Consider the following 14,292-nt stretch of genomic DNA (forward strand, 5'->3'; position numbering starts at 1 on the left):
TATATATATATATATATATATATACATACATACATATATATATATAATATTTATGTTATGTTATGTTATGTTATATTAATTATATTATATTATATTATATTATATTATATTATATTATATTATATTATATTATATTATATTATATTATATTATATTATATTATATTATATTATATACATCCGTCCAGCTGCGCCCGGGAGCTGCGGAGGCAGAAATGTTGTCGGCGCTCCCGGATGACGAAGGCACGAAAGCGACTGGGAAACGACGAGAACCTTCCTGCCTCTGCTGGATTTCGTGCACTCCTCGTGACTGCAATATGCAGTCGCGAGGAGCACGCAAAGTCCAGCAGAGGCAGGAAGGTTCTCGTCGTTCCCCAGTCGCTTTCGAGGACTGCGGAGCGCGAGCCGGCGGAGCACGCTCAGGAAGGCGGGGAATGGGATCACGTGTGCTGGAGGCTGAGGCAGCCTGAGCCTCCAGCACACGTGGTCCCATTCCCCGCCTTCCTGATGACGTCACCAGCCTCACCAGCCATAAACCTCACCGCACGTCACTGTTTTGAAGACATTTCGCTTCTCATCCAAGAAGCTTCTTCAGTTCTGACAGGATAGTGAGGAATGGAAGGATTCCCCACTATCTTGTCAGAACTGAAGAAGCTTCTTGGATGAGAAGTGAAAGGCCTTCAAAAGAAACTCAAGTAAGTCCAGTTGCCTCCTGAAAAAAGCACCTTTGGGACAACCATGACCTGGATGACTGAGAATCTCTACACTTTTGGCAAAGAACTTCATCATCAGATCTCCTTCTGCTATACCTTAAAGATGTGCTACTTAAATCTTTTAAATTCATTCTTTACCTCTACCCCCCCCCCCCCCATATATACCAATGGCCTTTCCGTGCTGAAATTGATAATACATGATTAAAAGCAGCTTGAAATGAAAAGAGATGCCTGTAGCATGCATTCATTACTATTCTGTTACAAGTTAAGGCAATCATTATTGCATTACCTTAGACCAAATGGCTAAGAAATGAGTGAGGCTTGGGAGAGTTCTATACTCGTCTGATGATTTCATATTCTGTTAAATAAGCATATTACTTCATCATAGTGCTGAAAAGTTACCTAAAATATTATATAAATAATAACTTTTTTTTAAAGCGAGGAGTTGTACAGACAAAAAATAAAAACACCTGCAGTTTTTGGTATTATCTTTTTGTGTTAATTTGCAGTCATTGTCACAATAGTGACCCATAGCAGAATATAGACAGTATTTCTTTCACAGTGCTTTTCAGTTTTCAGAGGTTTTTTTCCTTACCATGAGTCATTGGAAAAGGATATTTGGAAGAAGCCTGAGATTCAGCCTTTGGTCTCTCTTTTTGGCTGGTTCTTGGGTATGGGTGAGATTAAGTGGTGGGTTCCGGATCCTGTTGCAATCGGTACGGTGCAACAGGGCCCGGCGCCACCACATGAATATGTGCAGTGCGCGTGTGCATTCTTACCTCCTATGATGCTCCGCGACGCTCCAGCTGCTCGGCGGAGTGTCGCGCAGGCGGGGTATGCTCCATGCGTGTGCACGGAAGAGCTCAAATAAAGGTAAGGGTGAGCGGGTGGGCCCTCCAGTATGCCGTACCGAAATGGTATCCGGTGCTCCCGGCAGGCACTGGTACGCCCGTACCGGGGTGTACCGCCTGCAACCCACCACTGATGAGATTTTTTAACCACAGGTTAAAAAAAAAGGCTTGTTCCAAGTGGAGCAATAATTTAGGCTTTCCCCAGAGGGTAACAGTGATCAGAGCAATTGTGCTAGGAAAATCAATATGTTGTAATGCATGAACAAACAGGTGAGGTGTAGAATATCTAGAGATCAATAGAGGATATGAATTATTCCATTGTGTGAACATGTGAGGGGGTATAGTTGTATGTCACTGCCTTTTTTATAATGTATGAAAAACAGAAATGATTCAACACAGAGATTGTCCTTAATAAATAAACACATATGACTGGGCAGTGGGCACTACTGTTCCCTATGATATTCAGGGCACAAACTATTAATACAACCATTACATCATCCCACTTCCATTCTCAATTACATTGTTTGGAGTGTCCAAATAATGATATGTAAATATATTGGTGGTCACATTGCAAGCAGAGTAAAGATCAGTTGGTTTAAAAAGTTTTGCAGGTAGAGAATTGTGTATTAAGTACCCATTAGTCCCACTAGGTAAGACCAGATCTAGAAAGCAACTCCACAGGTAGTTGCAATACATTTATTGACACTGGTTATAATAGCAGAATATTGCAAGTCTGATTGTATTGTATTGTATTTATACTTATACTTCAGTGAATTAGGAAGATGTCTGAGGCCCTTCAAATGCTATTTGGATATTCATGGTTTTAGAACAAGTGTTATTTCTTGTCAACTTGACAATGTAGTTTGCACATCTCTGTCAAGGTTATCTTCCTTACTTTCCATAGTAACTCTCTAGGTCCTATGCTGTGCTCTTCATTATTTTTCCTCACTAAAGAAGGAACTTGTAATCTTGAATCTGACCGAACACAGGTAAGAGCCTATTCACGGACTTACCTTGTGGCATTAAGAGTGGCCAAACGCAGACATTGCGCCACTCTTATTGCGTCCGCCGATAACCGCCCTGCCGCCCTGTTTCGGGTGACCCGCTCTCTCTTATCACAGAGGACGCGGGAAGCCCCTTTACAGGGCAGAGCAGAGGAGTTTGGGGAATATCTGCAGGACAAAATCGCTCAGATCCGGAGCGGATGGGCCCCCTTCAGTGGACCAGAGGAGCCGCCAACAGTGAGTCTTGTGAGACCATTCTGGGAGGAGTTTGATTCTGTTGCCCCCGAGGATTTGGATAGGTTGCGTGGACGGCTGCGACCGACCACATGTTTAATGGACCCGTGTCCCTCCTGGTTGGTGCTGGCATCCTGGGAAGTGACACGAGGCTGGCTACTGGGCTTGGTGAACGCCTCTTTGAGCGAGGGGTCCTTACCTGCCGCCTTGAAAGAGGCGGTGGTGAGGCCCTTACTCAAGAGGCCTTCCCTGGACCTGATGGAGCTAGCTAATTATCATCCAGTCTCCAACCTTCCCTTTTTGGCGAAGGTTGTAGAGAATGTGGTGGCACAGCAGTTTCCACGACACCTTGAGGAATCCGAATATCTAGACCCACGCCAGTCCGGCTTCCGGCCCGGACACAGCACGGAGACGGCCTTGGTCGCGTTGGTCGATGATCTCTGGAGGGCCAGAGATAGGGGTTGCTCCTCTATCCTGGTCCTATTAGATCTCTCGGCGGCTTTTGATACCATCGACCATGGTATCCTATTGCGCCGGCTGGGGGGGATGGGAGTTGGAGGCACCGTTCTGCGGTGGTTCGGCTCCTACCTCACTGACTGGACGCAATGTGTGTTGGCAGGGGGGCAGAGGTCGACCCTGAGGTCACTCACCTGTGGGGTGCCTCAGGGGTCGGTCCTCTCGCCCCTTCTGTTTAATGCATATGTGAAGCCGCTGGGGGAGATCATCCGTGGTTTTGGGGTGGAGTATCATCTGTACGCTGATGATACGCAGCTGTACATTTCCACCCCAGACCACCCCAACGAGGCTGTCGAGGTGATGACCCGGTGTTTGGAAGCCGTCGGGGTCTGGATGGGGGACAACAGACTCAAGCTCAACCCCTCCAAGACTGAGTGGCTGTGGCTACCGGCACCCCAGTTCAGTCAGTTGATTCCATCACTGACCATAGGGGGCGAGCAATTGCCCCCTGTGGAACGGGCGCGCAATTTGGGCGTCCTCCTAGATGCCCGGCTGTCAATGGATGACCATGTGGCAGCCGTGGCAAGGGGGGCGTTCCACCAGGTTCGCCTGGTGCGCCAATTGCGCCCCCTACTGGACCGGGATGCCCTACGCACGGTCACTCATGCACTGGTGACGTCTCGGCTGGACTACTGCAATGCCCTCTACATGGGGCTTCCCTTGGGATGCGCTCGAAGACTGCAGCTAGTCCAGAACGCAGCCGCGCGGGCTATTATGGGGAATACTAGGTACTCCCACGTGACACCGCTCCTGCGCGAGCTGCACTGGCTGCCTGTGGTCTTTCGGGTGCGTTTCAAGGTGCTAATTACTATCTTTAAAGCGCTCCATGGCTCAGGACCTAGGTACTTGCGGGATCGCATCCTACCACACACTTCCCTGCGACCGATTCGCTCTCACAGGGAAGGACTCCTCCGGGTGCCGTCCACTAAGCAATGCCAACGGGCGGCGCCTAGGAGTAGAGCCTTCTCTGTGATGGGCCCAACCCTCTGGAATGACCTTCCCCCCGATATCAGAACCACCACCGACTTCCACTCCTTTCGACAAAAACTGAAGACTCACCCGTTCCGTTTAGCCGGCCTGGCCCATTTATAAATTTATAGTTTTGTTCTGCCTCCTGGCAGATATTTTAATTGGGTATTTTTAGGGTATTTAAATATTGCTTTTAACTACTTTGCTTCAGATATGTACAGTTTCTTATTGCCTCCTCTTTTGTGTTTGTATTTTCTATTTATTGATGTGTTTTTATTTGACTGTACACCGCCCCGAGTCCCTTTGGGGAGAGGGGGCGGTATAAAAATCTAAATAAAAGTAAAAGTAAAGTAAAAGTGAATATAAATAAATTTCGTACAGAAGGAAGAAATTCTGTACTAAACATTTATGCTAAAAGCATCTTACTTATATGGGGCCATTTTTCAGGAGAAATAGCAGCTGGCCAAAGCAAAACTGAGCATTTTTTTTTTAAAGCATCAGGTATCAGACTTAAGAAGTTGCTAAATGCTTATTTTGAGAAATTGGAGGAGGAGTAATATTCCTAATATCAAGGATTGGATTGAAAAAAATGTATGGTTTGTCTGTTTTTGGAAAGGCAATTTTATCTAATAACAAATTTGCTTAGTGTATTTTTCTTTGGCAAAGATTTTATGATATTTTGCAATCTTGGAAAATTATTAATTACTGTTCACACCAAGGTACATTTAAAAATACAGATGGTCCTTGATTTACAACCATTAGTTCCATGATTGCTCGAAGTTACAATGACAGTGGAAAAAAAGTGACTTATGATTGTTTTTCACTCTTATGACAACTGCAGTATCCCTGCTGCAGTGGTCATAAGTCACATAAACAAAATTCAGAGGCTTGGCTACTGACTTGTATTGATGACAGCTGCAGTGTCCCAGGAGCCATGCGATTTACCTTTTGCAACTTTCTGACAATGGAGAAGCCAGATCTTAACAATTGTGTTACTAGCTTAACAACTACAGTGATTCATTTATTTCTTTCCTGTGGTTTTTTTTTTTCATTTTGTAATTTTTCTATTTATCTCCCTAAAAGACATTAATATAAAATATTTAGATTCAAAATATGTAAGAAAAAAACAAAAGAGTTAAACCCGTAGAGCAGTGATGGCGAACATATGGCACGCGTGCCACAAGTGGCACGCGGAGCCATTTGTCAGGGCACACAAGGCGCTGCCCTGTCAGCTGGCCAGCGCGCATGCGTGCGCTGGCCAGCTGAGTTCAGCCTTTTTAAAAGCCATTTTTCTCCCTCCCCAGGCTCCAGAGGCTTTATAGGAGCCTGTGGAAGGTGAAAAGAGCCCCCCGCCCCCCTAGAGGCCCTCCGGAGGCTTCAGGGACCGTCCGGAGGCTTCCCTGAAGCCTTCGGAACGCTTAAAACCACCCTCCGAGCAAACCGGAAGTGATGCACACTGGGGGGTCGCGCGTTGCATTATGGGTGCGGCACGCCCGCACATGACCCCCCTGCGCTCCCCCCACTTGTGGCACGCGAGCCAAAAAAGGTTCGCCATTACTGCCGTAGAGTAAAAAGAATAAAGGACGTGCCTCCCATATTATTATTTTTTATACTGAAGGAAAGGTATACAGAATTGTATCTGCTATCTTTGCGGTGATAAGACTAGACTACCATTTCAGACAGAACTTACATGGTTAAACTCTGCCTTTCCAATATATTTTCCTACATGTGTAAGACTAGTCATCAGAGAGTACACTAGAATCCATCGGTAGCTGGAATCAAATGATTAAGCAGAAAACATAGGATGAAACTTGGCAGAATAATGAATATTTTCCTGCTGGGTTCATTTTCTCACTCCCCACCTGTTTGGCTGCTCATAGTTTCTAGTTGGACTAAGGTATGACTATGCCGTCTACCTTTAGTATCTCCAACCAGATTAGAAATATTTACAAATAGCATGTTGACTTCATAAAATAATATATCCTACAGAATGATAAGCTGTGATATTAAATGTAATGAAGCTGTGAAACAAAACAAACTTGTTTCATAACATTGCCAACTGTTTCAAGCTGTAAGATTTTCCTGTCTGGGTGTTTAGAAAAGAATGAATGGAGAAAGAAGGAGAGAGCTGGCAGTGGCAGGCGCTGCAAAGAGAGGAAAGCAGACCTGTGAATAAAATGCAAGGGAAAAGCCCAGGAAGACAAGGCAAAAGAAGACAATTAACAGGCCCTGGGAAATGTGAATTCTTAGACTTCAGTAGCAGAATCTGGGTGACTGATGGGGCCTTTACAGCGAAACATCTGGACGCGATAAGCAACCTGCTGCCTGTGGATTATATCTCTCTATTACTCAAACATTTACAAGGACAGTGGCAATTTAGCAATGCAACTATTGAGGATTACATAACGGAAGGAAAGATTGGAATTCAGATAGTTGTAGTGACAATGAACCATTTCTAAGAAATGACTTCTGCATTGGCCAAATCCCTTTAATTGCTTTTTCAGTAACTAAAGGATTGATTTATACTTGGTAGTTTTTTCTAATAGCTGGAAGAAGATAGCAGATTTGCAGCATCAAAGAAAAAGCAATAATTATGCCATAACGTGTATAACAGGTAGTTCTTGACTTAGAACAATTCATTTAGTGACCGTTTGAAGTTACAGTGGAACTGAAACAGTGATTAATCACTGGTTCTCATGCTTTCACAGGAGCCTCGCAGTCACATGATCAGAATTGGGGTGCTTGGCAATTGGCATGTATTTATGATGGTTCCACTGCCCTGTGGTCCTGCCATCACAATTTGCAGCCTTCCCAGCCAGCTTTTGACAAGCAAAGTCAATGGGAAAAGTCAGATTTGCTTAACAACCATATGATCCACTTAACAACTGTAGTGATTTATTTTGCAACTATGGCAAAAAGATTGGGAAATGAAGCGTGACTCATTTAACAACTACCTTGCATAGCAATGGCAATGTTGGACTCAGTTGTGGTCGTAAGTTAAGAACTATCTCTATAGTCTGTGGTTTTATTTTTTATGAACCATGCCAATTCAAAGATATCAAGCCTTTCGTCACCGACAGTTAATGAAACAATTGGCCACCTTTATTAATGGCTATTGTAATTATTGATATTTATCAAAATGCATATTGCCATTATTGCTTTATTCTGCTTTGCAAACATAAAGAATAATTGCTAATCAATAATATGTACAGGTTGTCCTCAACTCACTATTGGTTGGTTAGCGACCATTTGAAGTTACAATGGACCCCTCGTCAGGGGTACTTATGATTTCTTTTCAAAGTTCTAAGGCTGCCCCCCCACGGTCACACAATTGCATTTTGGGTGCCAGGCAAATGGCCTTCATTTCTGGCTATTTGCACAATCCTGTGGTCAGGTGACTGTATTTTATGATGCTTTTGCTGAAAACTGGCATTTATTTCTGGTTTTCAGCAAAGTCAACCCATAGCAAACAGTGTATTTACGGAATGACTGTGGCATTCTCTTTACAACCATACAATTGCAAAAAAGTCATAAAATCAATTCGGTCACATAGGTGGCCTGCTTTATGATGGTCATGACTTATGACATTGATGGTCAGGTTCAGTGGTGGGTTCCTGCCGGATCGCACCGGATCGCGCGCGCTCCCTTTCAGCGCTCCACCTGGCTCGCGCGCTCCCTTTCAGCGCTCCACCTGGCTCGCGCGCTCCCTTTCAGCGCTACACCTGGCTCGCGCGCTCCCTTCCGGCGCTAAAACCGGAAGTACAGTCTTTTCAGGTGCTCCGCTCCGCTGAGGAAACATCTCCGTTCCCAGCCGAGCTGGTGGAGCGCAGGCAGGCGTCGTTGCTTCGCCAGGGGCTGGGCAAGACTGTACTTCCGGTTTTAGCGCCGGAAGGGAGCGCGCAAGCCAGGTGTAGCGCTGAAAGGGAGCGCGCGAGCCAGGTGGAGCGCTGAAAGGGAGCGCGCGCGATCCGGTGCGATCCAGCAGGAACCCACCACTGGTCAGGTTCCATTATGACTGTATGTTGAGGACTATATATTACATGTATTGCTGTTGTCAGCAAAGACTAGTAACATTTGAACCCCTTATGTGGAGATTATATGCTCATTCCCACAATTTGTTATAGCCTCCACTGCAACTTGCTTAGTGTTGGAAGGGTCAGACACTTCCTAACCTGCTATATACATTGTCCCCATAAATAGAATTTATTCTAAATTATTATCATTTTAGTCTCATTACTTTTATCTGATTATTTATGTAGCACGTTATTAATAAGCTAATATTATGCAATGAGTCATTTGTTAAATATTTTTAGTTTCCTTAATATACAAAAGGGGGAGAGGGGTGAAAGAAAAATGGGAGAAAAAAATGAGAAAGATAAACTCAAGAAACAAAAAGATAATATTGTTGAGTCTAATTTTTAAACACATCGTTAAATGTTGACGCTATGGGACACTATTGATCAGTCTTTCCACTGTGTTAGTAAAGACTGAGTTCATTAACAGAAAGTAAAGAATCCTATCAGCAATCAAAGGGAGCAAATCTGAGATCTCACTGTCTTTCCAATATGGACTTACTATAGCTTAACCTTGCAAAATATTCAACAAAGTCTCTCATGATATCCTCTTTAATGAAACAATAAAAGAAGGCTTAGATTATTTTTATTAGTAAGGTGAACGGAGGGATCAAGGAGATGATCAAATCTGCAGGTGATACAAGATTAAGAGTAGCTAACAATTTAAAAAGTAAAGGGATGATTATAAAATGTCTAGACAGTGTTGAAGAGTGAACCAAAATAAACAGGATGATATTTGAAAGAGAAAAGTTGCATTTGGGGCTGGGGATAGGGGATTAAATGGGTACGGAGGGCAGAGGTGTTTGATTAGAATTTTGATCAGTTTGGATGTTGGCAAAATGATGTCCAGGCTATCAAGGGTCAGAACAACAAAAAATTGACCATTGCCTAGAAAAGAGATGAAGCTTTGTGTTTAAAAAAAAATGGATGGATAGACAGACAAACATGTATACACCAGCATTTTCTTAATTCAAAAAGGGCACATGGTTTTTTATATTTTTTTCAAAGTTTAAAAATAGCAAAAATTAAGAACAAAGAAAAGATTAAATATGCGTGCATGTTTCATGATACACATATTGGGGAGTCAATTGTGTTGCCAGCATCCTGCCTTTTGTAAGCATTTCTGCAATCGGGCACACCTTTTCCCTGCACCTGAAAGGGATTGAAAGCCACTTTGGTGTTAGAGCCGGTAGGAATGTTAAACACAAAGGACCAGGAGATTAAAAAAAAAGAGCCTTCATAAACTGAAGCTCAGTCCAGGCTACCAAAGGCCTCAGAACAAGGGATTCAAGCAGTTCAAAGAGATTTATTAAACTCAGTAATAAATGAGGGCTGGAAATTCCTATTGCGGTTTCCAAATTCTGCACCTCATTTTTAATCCTGGCATTAAACATGGTTTATTGAAGTTGTGTTATGATTCTTGCTTCATGGTTTGTGCCTTGCCGTGAAGGTACATGAACCTTGGCAACACAGCCTCCTTAAAGAGGACTGAACGAAGACATTTTGCTTCCCGTATTAAATATTTTGGCCTCTCAACCAGATAATTCCATAAATGCTTCTCTTCTTCCTCATGGTAAATATAATAATGAAGAAAAATTTAGCCCTTCAGCATAGCTTGATAAGATACCTGAAACACATACATGCACATTATAGATTGTAGAAAATCTGCTCCTATTTGGCACCAGCGCGTATATTTTGAAATAATTGATGGAGAAAATAGTATTGCAGTACTCTACATCAAGCATTGCCTTCTTATACTCATTTGCACAACAATAAATGCAAGGCAGGGACATTTTTGCATCTTTTAGACAGTGGGGTTGGAGAATTTGTCTGAAGCCTCTGGTACTTGACACACATTAGACTTGCAAGTAATAGTGATTTAAATGTGAACAACAGCCAGCATGATGAGATGTCCAACTGAGCATCAAAGAAATAGGAGAAAACAAATTACATCTTCTTGCATTTTACTACGTGGATTAAATCTATTTATTATAAGCATTATCATTCCAGTATGGCATTGTAGAAATATTCAAATGAATGTGAAATATATAATAATAAAAAACATAAAAGCGTAGGATTAAAAATCATTTATAAAGTACAAGAGATGGGGGAAGTTTTGGCTGTCAAAAAGTAAGATCAAAACAATCCATGCATCTTACATTAAGATATCTGTTCTGCAGGAGACTATTTTCTAATATAGTTCTTTTGAAATTTACAATTTAAGTGAATGAGGTTTTGGCAGTTCTTGGAGTCAGGGAAGGATGTCGCTTACGATCGCAATTGAGCCCAAAATTTCTATTCTTAAGTGAAACATTTGTTAAGTGAGTTTTGCCCCATTTTATGAGCTTCCTTGCCATCCGTTGTTAAGTGAAGCTGGCTTCACCATTGACTTTGTTTGTCAGAAGGTCACAAAAGATGATCACATGATATTTTGACCACATGACACAGCAACAGTCATAAATGTGAACCAGTTGCCAAGCATCTGAATTTTGATCATGGAGATGCTGCAAAAATCATAACTGTGAAAAGTGGTCAGAAGTCAAAAAATTTTCAGTGTTGTAATTTTGAATGGTCACTGAACTAATTGTTGTAAGTTGAGGACTGCCTGTATTTGGATGATTCTTAAACTAGTGTTTTCAGGATTGGAATAGTCCAGGCTAAGAGATGGAGCTGGGACCTTAGATTATGTCACTAAAAATGACCTGGCAGTGACTAATGAGCACTGAAAGCCAATCAGTGTCAGTTCCATAACCTTCATGAATCCAACTTGTCTTTTTTAGGATGAGGGAGAAATAGTAATTAGTCCTTCCACCCACAACTTGTTCTCAGAAGTAATTTTATCAAGTGTCTTGTTGAGTGCAGCTTCTACTGATTGATAGTGCCATCAACTGCAGCTTTTATTTGCAGCAACCTTTGGGGAAATGAGCTACAGATTAGGAAGCCAGTGGCTGGCCCTGATTTCGGTCTTCTTTAAGGACTAGAATTTGTTTATGATGCAGTTTTGTTTTTGTTAAGCTAATGCCAATAAGATAATCTAATTGGCATATAAACTTCAACAACTCCCGGCACCAGATTCAAGCAGACAATTTTCAGCTTGAGGAATTGTGTTTGTTGAAATATACCGATTGATATTATTTTCCTAAGTTTCTGAAAATAGCAGAACACAGATTGTTGCTGCAGATTTAAGAGACAACATCTTATGAGGAGAATCAACACTCCCATATTTTTAAAATGAACATCATGAGCATCTTAACACTTACAAATTCAGCAAAATGCTTAAATTGAATATTAGAATAGCTTCTGGAGCTTCTCCAGCTTTGAATCTGTGAAGAGTGTAACCTTACAATGTGGCACTCTTTCTGCTAGCTTCTAGAACTTCCAAAGTGAATTTCCCTGAGGATACAACTAGAGGTCAAACATCATAACCATTTGTCAATATGGAATGACCAGATTCTGGATTGTGTCTTTGTTATGTCTCCATAGTAGTTTATCTATCCTTTCCACTTCATTGACCGAAACCTTTCTAGTTGGCTGCTGATCTTGCAAACTCTTCAATTCCCTTCTCCTCTTAATGTGAATCTCAAAAACATGATCATTGAGCTGCAAGGGACTCGCTTTGATTGGATTAAAAGAGAAACAATATATTAAGTGGGCCGACTTACTTGGAGATATAATAAAGAACTTCCTGTTTATTCCAAGATAGCCTTTGTTTAAATCATGTATATAGTATTTCTTATTTAGCAAATCCCAAACCAGATTATAAAAAAGTAGGTTATAGAAAGAGATTCTCTGATAGGAGCAATATGTGTAGATTAGGATGAGAGAGAGAGAGAGGGGGGGGGAGGGAGGGAGGGAGGGAGGGAGAGAGAGAGAGAGAGAGAGGGAGAGAGAGAGAGAGAGAGGGAGAGAGAGAGAGAGAGAGAGAGAGAGAGAGAGAGAGAGAGAGAGAGAGATATTAGCAGATAATGAAATGTATGTATTCAGCCTCGGGGGCCAATCACTGCTATAGTTTTAGCATTTAAAAAAACCTACACACCACTGAGGTATATGCTGTCAGTCTTCTTCATAATGTTTTGCTCAAGACTTTCGTATCCATTCCAAAAATGAAAAGTAATTATAGTCAATGAATCACCTTTCCCACACAATGAAGAATTCTAATTAATTAATTGACATGATACCATCCCATCTGATTATTCTGGGTGTTTTATAATAATATAAAACAGCTGTCTTAAAATACAAACCACACATAATGATTTTAAAAAATCAAAACACTAAAGATAGTCATGCTCACCCCTCCCCCTCCCCAAGAAGGAAGGATCGAAAGCCGTCTCTGAGGGTACGTTGCTCCATAATACTGGGACCACAACAGAAAAGGCCTGTATTCTATTCCATACTGCCTTCACTTCCCAGAGTATTGCACTCTGATCATGCCCTGTCTTGATAATTTGGAATTAAGCAACCTGGGAGTAAAGAGAAACTTCCTAACAGTAAGGTCAATTAGCTAGTGGAACAGCTTTGCCTTCAGAAGTTGTGGGTGCTTCATCACTGGAGGTTTTTAAGAAGAGACTGAACAATCACTTGTCTGAAATGGTATAGAACAGGGGTGTCAAACTTGCATCGTCACGTGACGTATCAGAAATGTTTACCCCTTTGGGCGGGGGCGGAGCCAGCACATGATGCATCCAGCCCATGGGCCCCCAGTTCGGTATAAAGTCTCCTTCTTGAGCAGGGGACTGCACTAGATGACCTCGAAGCTCTATTCTGATTGATTGACCTCACCCCAAACTGGTAGCTTTATACTAGCAGTTTCATTCAGATATTAAACTAAATTTTCCATAGGAGACTGTTGATGTTGATGCAATAATAGCAAACACCATCTCAATATGGTATTGTTCCATGATTTCAGGAGAATTTTCCAATGCAAAACAAATTGTAAGAACGTTTGCTTTCAAGATTTTAAATATAAAACATTGTTTTACTGCATTCCAATCCAGTTACTGGAAAGACACTTACTCTTTCTCTTTCTTTTTGTTCTCTCCCTCCCAGGAATTGTTGGTCCACTTTGATTAAAATCCAACTGCTAAAACAGGTGAAGACAGCAGAAGTTCTTCAGCGGCCAGCATCTTTTTCGGTTTCGTGCTGCTGTCAGTGAGTGCCTTCTACCTTTAGCAGTGCACAAAAAGCACCCCGTGTCCTTGCACAGATGCCTCTACGGGTCAGTTGCAATGGTTGAATTCGGAATTAAGGGCCAAATGGGTTTGGGCAAAGCTATGCTCTTGAAAAGTATGTTGCCAACAATCCTTCCTCTGACACCCTTTCATGAAAAGGAGTGCTGCAGGCAAATATTGTTTCTAATATGGAATATTAAGCAAAAGCTTCCACTGAAAAATACAGAAACCAAAAGTTTGCCAAATGTTCAATGTTACCATTAGCCAATATTTCAGTTTGCATCTTTTTTTAAAAATGAATTACACATCTAGAAAATAAAGTCTGTATGTATATATGTATGGCTAAACATGGTCAAGGCATTCAAATAAAACAATAAAGAGTGTTTAATGTTTACTTTATATTGTCAGGTGTTTTTTTTTATTCAAAGTTTAAAAAATAACCTTAAAACTGAGCTTCAGTTCTTCTATTGAAGAATCTGGTTTCCAGGTAAATTCAAATGTAAATCAGTATCAGGCTGGCTGATCTTAAATTTCAGAGGAATTTTCATGCATGAGAGGAGGGATACCTATGGAACCTGTTTGGTTTAGTGGTTAAAGCACCAGGCTAGAAAGCAGGTGAATTCAAGCCTCCCCTTAGGCATGAAAGCCAGCTGGGTGACTTTGGGTCAGTCAGTCTCTCTCAGCCCAATTTACCTCCCAGGGTTGTTGTTGTGATGAAAATAGCAGGAGGAATATAAAAATATAAAATATAATAATAATGAAGGT

The 14,292-nt window shown here is 41.8% G+C and overlaps 1 protein-coding gene across 2 annotated transcripts in view; it reads left to right on the top strand.

Moving 5' to 3' along the window:
- The window catches only part of CHCHD6 (coiled-coil-helix-coiled-coil-helix domain containing 6), a 263,958-nt gene extending 250,048 nt beyond the window's left edge, over positions 1–13,910 (top strand). For both annotated transcript variants that reach the window (XM_081939518.1, XM_081939519.1), the window contains one exon: positions 13,406–13,910. In XM_081939518.1, the coding sequence (XP_081795644.1) occupies positions 13,406–13,429 (24 nt within the window). In that variant the 3' untranslated portion in view covers positions 13,430–13,910. The remainder of the gene's footprint in view (positions 1–13,405) is intronic.
- The last annotated feature ends 382 nt before the right edge of the window (positions 13,911–14,292 follow it).

Source organism: Natrix helvetica (genome assembly GCF_964273705.1).
Source record: "Natrix helvetica genome assembly, chromosome: 1".
Taxonomy (NCBI): domain Eukaryota; kingdom Metazoa; phylum Chordata; class Lepidosauria; order Squamata; family Natricidae; genus Natrix; species Natrix helvetica.